Source organism: Melopsittacus undulatus, chromosome Z, assembly GCF_012275295.1.
Source record: "Melopsittacus undulatus isolate bMelUnd1 chromosome Z, bMelUnd1.mat.Z, whole genome shotgun sequence".
NCBI lineage: Eukaryota > Metazoa > Chordata > Aves > Psittaciformes > Psittaculidae > Melopsittacus > Melopsittacus undulatus.
In genome coordinates, this window is record NC_047557.1 from 27,125,333 (window position 1) to 27,135,697 (window position 10,365).

General features: G+C 41.6%; 1 protein-coding gene across 1 annotated transcript; it reads right to left on the bottom strand.

Annotated features, from left to right (window-relative positions):
- Nucleotides 1–2,133: 2,133 nt before the first annotated feature.
- On the bottom strand, nt 2,134–3,904 carry TMEM174 (transmembrane protein 174). Its single transcript, XM_005155028.4, has 2 exons — nt 3,264–3,904; nt 2,134–2,236 (listed from the first exon to the last, which is right to left on the bottom strand). Exons 1-2 carry the CDS (start codon nt 3,893–3,895, stop codon nt 2,134–2,136), a joined length of 735 nt encoding a protein of 244 aa, XP_005155085.2. The 5' UTR covers nt 3,896–3,904.
- Between the last annotated feature and the right edge of the window lie 6,461 nt (nt 3,905–10,365).

Here is a 10,365-nt window from a genome sequence, read left to right on the forward strand (position 1 = left end):
ATGTGTCCATGTGGAACTAACTGGGGGATTTGGGACCTTCCAGTTTCCTGCTGTGGAGGGAGGATGAGTTCACCTTCGTGTAAATATTGGAAGCAGAGCAAGAGACTGCCATAAGAGAATGATGAATGTATTTTTAGATCTTCTCTCAGTCCTGTAGATACTAAGCTGAACACAGATTGCCTGCCTTTCTCCAACTACACATCTACCTGCTAACACCAGGCCATTGCTGCTGAAAATCAGTGTGCCCTCTATTTCCTTAGAGAAAAATACTTCACACGTAATAATAACTGTCCAGTGGTTGCTACTGCAGTTACTAATTCAGGTTTGAGCTGGCTGAATGTTGTGTCCCAGCTATAGCCACTGTCAGTATCATATCCATCACTGTGAAGCACAGTGGTTGTCAAGTGCTCCTCAAATGTGTTTTATTTCTTGGTACCTTCTAAATATACAGGACAGGGAGCTTGGTGTGCACCTGAAGCTCCGTGCAACTGGACAATGTTATGAATGCACCTCTCCATCCAAAGCTACGTCTTCTGATTGTTAGTGAGCTTACATGGATACTCAGTGGCTTCCAGCTGCCAAGTACATCGCGAATAACCTCCCTGTGCTCAACACCAGGATCCTCCAGCCCCCAGGAATGAGATCAGTCACAGATCAATGACAAATGGCAGGAGCTGAGACAGCTGTGCTGGTAAGAGAAAGCTCTTGCATTTAACAACGGACACCTGCTTTTAGCCATGCTATTCCAGGACATGAGACTAACAAGCAGGCACATCAGCAGCACACCACTCAGTTACTTTGGATGGTGATGATTTCCCTCTAGGTCAATTTGCATGTTGCCTGCTCCAGCAGATGTGGGCAAGGAGAACACATTGGTTTGAGCCATTTGAGGCAAACAGGCAAAACTGAGGGGATCTTGCGTGGGGAGATACTGACACAGCTGTGCCAGGGCACCTCTAGGCATGCTCAAAAGCAGAATTTGAAGCATATGTTGAAATACAAAATAAAAATGAAAAGACTCATGGCATTCTAATTACTCTGGTGTTCAGACATATCCTGAGAAAAGGTTTTTGGGACCTGCATTCTGGATTGCAAGATTTCAGAGCTTATGCCTCTCATCATTTGTTTTATATGGCTGTAAATCCATTTGTGGGTACAATGCCTGGAACCATGTTATCCTGAAAGTTGAAGTTGAATAGGAAAGTTCACTGCAGCCCTGGAGTTACCTGCATGTTCTGGGGAACCTACAGCCTGAGCTATGTGCTAGGACCCACATTCAAACAAGACCTCAGGAGGGGTACCACCACTCCCACAGAGTGAGAGTGCTGCAGTGAGAAGCTGAGATTTCCAAAGGCTTTAAAACTGGTAGGACCATACCCTTCTGTCAAGGCTTCAGAAAGGTCCCATTTCCTTTAGGGATATTAACCTAATAGTTGTTAGGACTCCTAGTGAGAAACAGTGCTTTGCATCCCATCAAGGTGAGGAAGGCAGCTGAGGTCACTGTTTAGATTTTCTCTGTTCCGGTTCAAGCAGAGTGCTCCAAAAATGCCTATAGGACTGGGCTGTTAAAGGTGAACCAAGCAGAGGAAGTCTAATCTGTAGACTGCACTTATTAATGAATAAGCTGCTCTATGGAATCAGACAGAATTATGAATTTATAGGCAATTTCATGGATCAGCTGCCTGAGCATTTTTGAAGTTTCCCAAGCAATCAAGAGGGAAAATGAACCAAGAATAAATCAAGTGTTTTCTAATGATGATGAATGTGCAGGAGCAGTCATAACCTTCCACAAACATCTTGTGCATTCACAGTTCACACAGGTCAGCAAATCTGAAAATCAGGCTTCTTGTTGTGGAATCCTAGTATGGATTTAGATCCATGAGTTTAATAGCTTTGTTATTAATAATTTTGTTATTAAATAATTAACAGCTCTGCTATTAAATTGCATAGCAAAGGGCTAATGAATTCTGAGAAATATAAGGAATTGGTTAAATATCTTTGTTGACACTCAACTGTGTATCAGTAACAAGATTTTGCTCATACTTGCTTATCATGCAAGTGTTTAAAGAAAAGATTCTTGGACATTAAAAAGCTGGTGTGTCTTAGAATCGCTGTCTGTTGTCCATGGTCATTTTATGAAGAGAATGGGTATATTTCCTCATAACGTGGAGGTGACAAGTCACCACAGGAGTAGTCTTCTAGTAGTTCCTCTGGCTCATCAGAACAGTTCTCTGCCCTAAAATTGGGAAAGGAAGCAAGTGCAAAAAAGAGTTTAGTAAACACGGAACATGCAGGTAACCTCAGTGCTGCATTCTGCCTGCCTTATCTGAGCAAAGCACCTCCTGACTCCTTGAGAAAATGCTGTGGGATGAAGTTGTACTGGGATTGAACTGTTTGCTGTGTTCTTTTTGCGTCAGGAGGTGACCTTTGTTTTCATGCTGCTCGTGCCTGTCACACATACTGCTGAGAACAATGGGTCAGTCAGCAGTTTTTCAAAGAGACGTTGATAAATGAACTAAAAGTGACTTGTGTTCTAGGAAGGATATAATTCTAGAGTAATTTCTATAATAAGAATATTTTTCCTTAGAGAAATGAACTATATAAAATTATTTTGTGTCTGATTAAATCAGTTTTGTACTGGTTTGTAATATCAGTGGTCTTGTATATGCCCCAGAACTAGGAAAAATGTAAGGGCTGGAGGATTGTTACGGTGAGAAAGGAGCATATTGTGACCAAGGGTAATAGGAATGAGAACATCTGGTACCAAAATGATTCTTGCACTGTTCTACAAATGCTGTTTGTGCACTGACTCATGTGTTGTGATTGAGTGGAAGCCTCTGGCTGTAGATAAAATAACCTTCTGGTCAACAGTCTAAAGGTAGCGAGATAAGCATAACCTCTCCCCCCCCCCCTAACCCCCCCTACCTTCCCCCCCCCCCCCCCTCCCCCCCCCCCCCTCCCCCCCCCCCCCCCCCCCATGAACAGGAGCTTATATTCCAGTATCTTCAAAAATAACAGACTTAGTAGACTGAAAATTTAAAGGGATTTATAGCTGAATTTAATTTGGGTAATAATGCTTTCCAGAAAGAGTATGTCTCCATAGTCTTTACCCAGGAAATACTTCCAACAAAGAACAAAAACATAACTGTTTGTAGAAGGATAACACCCTGAACTACTGTTTTTTTTCCTTTGAAACCATACATAGCATTTGAAATAGTCATAAGCTTGTGTCTTAACACACTAAGGCATTTCAGAAGAAGTACCTCTGATTCCTGGTATTCTCTGCAGGATAAGCAGCGTAGTTCTCATCTCCAGTAAAAGCCAAGTTATCCAAGGGGTAGGCAGGGCTGAAGTGAGCAGACCCCGGGCTGGGAATTGATGAGGCACTGGGGGAAACAGCACCGCAGCAACTGAGCACTGGGTGAAAGTATCCAGGGCTCACACCAATGCCCTCCTGAGCTGGGTAAGGTGGAGGGATGTACTGTACCACTGTGGCACCATGAAAAGTTATAGGCTGGTTAATGCCAGTGAAGACAAAGGACTGTCCGCTTGCGGTCTGGTCGAGGTCTGACGTATTTTCCTCTCTTTCTTTGCAGGTCTTACATGTAAGCATGTTAAATTTACAAACAGCAATCAGAATGAAAGTTACCCCAACAGACAGCAGAATAGGCCCTAGTAACTGAGTCCACTCCAGGTGAGTAATGCCATCGTATTTTATCCATCCCATCACGGTGAAAGTGATCCCCACCAGTCCCAAAAACACACCTGAAAAGAGCAAAGTAGCACCAGCTTTATCCCCATCTGACACCAGGGCATCGGATATGTTTGACTGACAAGGAGTGACAGAAAAGACATTCAAGGAGAAATCTTCTACACTGTTGCTGTTTGGCTCCATTTCTGAGTATAATGTATCTTCCACCTCAAGGGAAAAGGGGCTTGTAAGAGGCTTGGCAGAGCTTTTAAAGTTGAAGGTTCAGGTTAGTTATACAAGAACTTTATGCGTGTATGGTTAACAGAGTCCATCATGTGAGAGAATAAACTTTGCTTAGAAGAATAAAGGTCTGGGAAGTGGAGCCTGAAGCAGTCACTTAAAGACTCCTTGAATTACCACCATCACTTCCGAAATGGCTTCACCCTTGCATGGTTGCTTATCTCTTTGTTTATCCTTTTCTTTAATTTGGCACATGCTGATACTTCCTTGCTATGCCCGTGTCAGACAGGAGAGAAAGGAAGTTGCAGCCACTGCAGCTTTTCCTAGGCCCCCTGCCAGCTGATGCAGCCAACATATGGACAACACACTGTCCATGTGTTTAATCAACAACAGCTTGGCAACTCTTGCTCTTCTTGGGCCACCACTTCCAGCTCCATTTTCTGCAGGAATATGTGTGGGCATTGCTGGCAGTGCTTTGCAGTGCTCTTAAGCATGACATTTACAGCCATACCTGCACCTCTGTTGCAGCTTGCTCTGCAGTCCAGACCCCCCGTGGTTTAAAAAATACCAAAGTAGGCTTTCTGATAGTTTGCCAAGGGTCAGTGGTGGGAGGGTAAACAGCAACAGGGTGCTGAGCGCTGAACAGTGTTGGGAGAGCTGCTGTTGTGGAAGAAAGGTTGTTTGAAGCCAGACAAAGCTTTCCAGCTGTTTGAAGGTAGCATTAATTGCTCTGTAATTTCCCCTTAACTGTGGACATTTCTTGTTGTGGGATCTCCACCCATTTCTCAAAGTTTACATTGAATAAAGCCCACATACCCTGAATAGCACACCGCTGCAGGAATGAGAAAGCATCTCCTGCAGTGTTTAACCTGGTAAAGCGAGGGACCTTATCTTGTACCTAGAAGTGTCTAGAACATTGTTTTTTCACATCACAATGAACTGTTCTGTTGAACATATGTCCCATATATTAAACAGACAGCTTAATTGAATACTGAGATTTTTCCTTTCCTAACAGTTTCAGACCAAAGTATTTGCTGTCAGAGGGTTCTGGTAGAGTATTTTGTATCATTCATTAAGGAGGAAAAATCTCCAACTACTTAACCTGTTTTGACTTGCATGTCAGGGGAGTACACACAGGACAGAGATTACTACTCATGTGCTAGAACATACAATGCTATTTTCTGCTACCAGCAGCTATGGGGAAGCAGGCTTATCCTGATATTTACAAGATGAAAATAGCTCTAGCACTAGAAAACTCACCTTTCAGACTGCTTCTTCAAAATCAGTAGAGGTGCCTTTAGTCTACTGTACCTTCATATCACAGTGTGATAACAGCTCCCTTCCGAAAGGGCTGCTCACTGAATTTGGTGCCTTCAGAACTGAATGCAATTTCAAATGGGAATTTCTCATTTGTTAGCAGATAGACCTTGAGGAATATTAGCACTGAATTCCTTTAGAAAATGTCTGGGAAGTTTCCAAAGACAATATAATGTCTCTTCTATTACCAAGTGTATTTACACTCAACATCAGCCTTTCCCACAGCATCAGGTCTAGACAGGACTCTGCATCACTTGAGCAAAGAGTTAGGGCTTGCAATGCAGTGGTTTCATATGATAACAACTAAATCAGAAAGTGCTGAAATATTAGCGAAGCTGTGCTTGTATTGGCAATTATAGCCAAAACTTAAGTCACTTTTAACCTTGTATTTGGTAAACTTAATGGAATGAACTTCTGTTACTGATCTCTGCAAGTCAGGTTTTTCCACACCATGAACCATTCTTGTCACTGCTTGCTGAATCTTCCAGGCTTTCCAACATCCTTTTGAAAGCAAGCATTATATCATAATAGTTGTGTAAGTAGTGATATATACAGATGTAGTGCCACCTCCCTCCTCTCATTCATTCAAGAACTCAGCAGCTGCTGCTGGCAACAGGATTGTGCTGGAGCACTTCCTCAATACTAAGCAATAGTCCTTAGATGGTTTCTTCCAAGACTACTTGTCACTTGAACCTAGAAAATTGGATAGAAAATACTTTTGGAATGGTGAGGTAGGATCTAAATTAAAATCACACCTTTTCCTGTAAACTGTCACCTCCCTGTAACATAGAGTTCCTTCTAAGCCTCCCCAGATTTCTCTCATTATTTCCCCAGACAGTGGCAATACTGCATTTGGGCAGATATCAAGGTTTTAAGAGATTACCAGATCACACTGATTTTTAAAAGCCAGTACTTCCCTTGTCAAGTATGTGTATATTCTGGGGATTCACTTGAATATGCTCATTTATTAAATACATCCCATTACCTGGAATAACTCATAAACAAATTTTTCGTGAAATCTAACAAATTGATCAGACTGAGATTTTCAGAATGAATGGTGTTTCCAGATCTCACTACAGTTTTCCTCCCAGTTGCTTCAGGGACCTTAACCCTAAACACAAGCACTGCTTTGCTTTCTGTTCCTCTATATAATTTTCTGTTACCAATGCAGAATCCCCCTGCTTGCTGCTGGAAGCAGGTTTTCTGTAATGCTCTGCACCTCCTAAGTTCTCTAACTTGTTTCGAGTCATCCTTGTAAACACTGGCAGGCCTTCGCTTAATCCTTTTCTCCTTCTGCTATTTATTTTTACATAGTTGTTCACATTAATCAGCCCATTGTAGTGAGGCTTTATTTTCTTACGTGCCTGTAATATAGTCAGGGACTTAGTCATAGACCATGCAAAAGATGTTGTATAAAAGAATATTATACCATGGTATTGCACACTGAGTGACTTTAAAAAGGGCAGGTACAAATCATCACTCCATAATGGAACACTAAATTGTAGAGAGATAAAGATTCCAATGATTTGTCTAAGAGAGACTTCTTCCTAGGGATAGAAGCATTTTTTAGTGAAACAACACAAATCATGTGTGTAAGAGCAGTACCTGAAGAACCGTCACAAATGAGCCTTGCACACTTGGTCCCTGTATTACTGCACTGCCACCCTCAAAGCATAAATAAGCCGTGAGGCGCAGGCTCAGCCAGCTGCCCACAGCCACATCTACCTGCAAGGCAATTTTATGTGCTCCCAGGGAGTGTCATCTTATTAACAGGCACACCAGATTGAAGCTATTTTTATGCCTAATTATCCAGATACATACATGTGTAGTAGATGAAAGAGCACACTTCTAGATGAAGGCTGACACATTTGTGGCAGAAACATGGAAGTATTGACAAAAACGTCTACCTGGGCACAGAAATACCCTGGGAGCCATTACTCTGAAAAGGCAGGATGGAAAATGGATATGTGGATGCAGCACTACCAACCACAAAGGGCAATGATGGGGCGGGTGACTGTTGCTATCCTAAAAACATAGTGTAACTGCAGACATCTATAATATCTGTTTTTCAGGTGAGTTAGCTTTCTCTTTTTAGCTGCTGCTCAGGCAGAAATATTTCCTGTAGAGAAGAGGCATCCATTTATATTTTCATTAATCTTCTCATATCCAAAGGATTGTACTGTTGCAGTTAGAAGCAGAACAATGTCAGTGCAGGCAGCAAGGAAGAGAGACCTTAACTTCACTTACAGAGGATAAGCAATCCTTACCTCCCACTTTGCCTGTTTAAGTAAGTGTGAATCAGTAACCAACTTGATTTGCTCCCTAGCATTTGTATGTCAAGCACATAAGCTAACCTTTGGGCAGAAAGAGGGTTATAGCACCATTAGTGTGACAGTAAAGTAACTCACTTCCTCAATAAAAACGCTATTCCGTATTATTTTAAGCCACTTTTATAGTTTTACAAGGTGTTGCTTCCTTTCTAATACAGGCATTTCACCCCTACTCCCCACATCAGAAATTCCTCCCCCTAACACTGGTCACCCAGTGGTAGCCCTCAGTGCTGGAGGTAGATCTGCTAGCCTCTTACCCACATTTTCTGACCTTGCTGAAACAGATTTTGACAACACAATAAGCAAATACTGCTGGCCTGGCTATGTTAGCTCTCACAGTGCTGAGCAGCTTATGAAGATGCAGCCAGCACATCCACTGAGTTTTCAAGGAGTGATTCTCCAATCAAAAATAATACAGCTAATAATAACAATAATCTACTACAGCTGTACACCGAACTATTTCCTAAGCACCTTCTCAAAACAGTACAAAGAAAAACACTTGTCTTCAGTCCTCATTTTCAGAGACAAGTGACACTTACCCTTTCAGGGAAGTTCAGGTGCTGACTCCAAAGTCAGGTCAGCAGCTTTCTAAAGCATGCTTTCCTTGAAGACTGCTTTTTTAGAAATAAAGGGATCCACACTGGAGACTCTTCAGTACAAGATCAAAACACAATAGCCTTGAAATAGAACAAGATCATGTTTCAGTTCCAGGTGTCTCAGCTCAGTCTCAACATATTCTACTTGATTTGTTTGGTCTGTCACGTACATCTTAGGAACAACTGATGGAGCAAATTGCAGGCAGCACAAAAGTTTAGTACCTACAGAGTTAGCAATTAGATGTGACTATTTTTTTAAGATGGTGACATATTTCAAGATTTATTTGTTTAAATACTTTTTAATGAGTGAAATGAGCATTCATTTATAATTCAAGCAACAGAACACAGCCAATGTGGGTCTTTGTTTGCTTAGGATCTTTTAGGTAAAATACCCCAGCTTCCTTACTTGCTATATAATGGTACAACAAATCCAGAGAGAGACAACCTCCTTCGACATGTGCAAGGCTTTGTATTCATGAATCAAGCATGCCAGTGGGCACCACTGTTAAATATCAGGTTAGGAACAAAAGCTTAAAAAAAATAAAATTAAAAAAAATGGTAAACCATAGCTTGGGTTACAGAAGGCATTCGAGGAACAGCATCATTGAAAAACTCACTAGGTAAAAAACACTGTTCAGAGAAAAGATGACAAAACACTGGCTTTGTGGATTCCCTTTCTTCATATAAACATTTCCCATGGCTCAGTCATGCCAGTTTAATCAGCTCCCATATACCAAATCCCTCTCTGTGCTGCATTCTCTCATGACTTTACATGCATAAGCCCCTCAGCTCTATTGCTGGCTAAATATACCTCCCTCGCGGGCTGGTTTTTGTGTAGCTGCACAAAGAGCAGCCCTAGCATGGCTGAGGGTACAACACAGGAAAGGAAATAAATGGCCACACCCAGGAGCTCCTGAACATCTCCAAAGAACCCTGCAGGTTACAGGCATGTTCACGGAAAGTGACAGGAAGCAATCACCGTTCCCTGGGCACAGGAAGGAACTCCAGTACTTCAAGCTTGCATTCTGTTACAGCCATGTTCCCTGAAATCAGCAAGGCAGAAGACAAGCTGAGGTGTAGCTGAGGTCCCAGAGCATGCAGGTGTTGAGTGTCAGCTGAACAAGACAGAGATCACTCTTGCAATATGTTTTAATTCTGGCAAAGTTTACTATGCTGAACCAACTCAGAACAGTAGCTCTGCCATCTTCTGCCATGCTCTGGCCTATTTTTCTCAAATGGGGTTCAGAGTAAGTCATGAAGTGTTAGCAGCAACTCAGTTCCTGATAATTACCTTTACCTACTACAAGCAAATTCCCCAGTTCAGGAATAGGGCAAACCATGGCATAATAGAACTAGAACTTGCCACTCCACCCTGAAGGCAGGCAGCTACTATTTAGGGGCTGCACAGGCACACAGGAGCTAAGAGGGCTGTTTTCTGAAGGGTCTGTCAAGTGCTATGTCAGTTAAAAACATCCATTGCATGTATTTCCATGAAGCTACCTCTATTGCATTTGCTGGTAAGTAACATCTGCATCTGGAACATAGCGGACTGAGTAGTGCTCACTCTCACAAAATAAATACTCCTTGTATAAACCATGAATGATGATATATATAACAGCTGTATAATCCCCTTAAAATCAGTCATTATCCTATTAACTATCCTAGGTGCTGCTTTAGGGCTCTTAACTGCTTGTTAAAACTGATCTTCCTTGGGATTATACTTCCATAAGTACCAGAGAGGGTCTAAATTAAGCTATGGAATGTTTACTACCAGGCAGATCAGAAACTAACCATTTAAGTTCTCCATAACTTGCACATACTTGGTCCCAGTCTTAAACATCCGTTTTTGTGATGTTCTCAGAGCACACATTAAGGCAGTAACTGTGCAAAACAGCATTTTCCACAAAAGTCATACAAAAATAGAAATAAAAACACTTCCTAATTATTTATTTTTGAAACTCCAAACAGATTTAATTAAAATAAGAAAAAAAGTTGGTTTCTACTTAGTGCCTCCATTATATAAACAACTAAAAATAGAAATTGAAGCTGTAACAGGACAAGATGAACATGTAACGTTCTTACAGAAAACTGAATCCCTTCAGACTACTTGCTCAAGAAGCCCAGCATTACCTAATATTCCTTGAAACCCAAATTCATCGTTTATGCTTTTTGATGAAAAATTAGACACAGA

Coding starts and splice junctions, on each gene's coding strand:
- TMEM174 (XM_005155028.4), bottom strand. CDS start 3,895: ATGGAGCCAAACAGCAACAGTGTAGAAGATTTCTCCTTGAATGTCTTT. Junction 2,237..3,263: donor GAGAATACCAGGAATCAGAG/GTACTTCTTCTG, acceptor TCCCAATTTTAG/GGCAGAGAACTGTTCTGATG.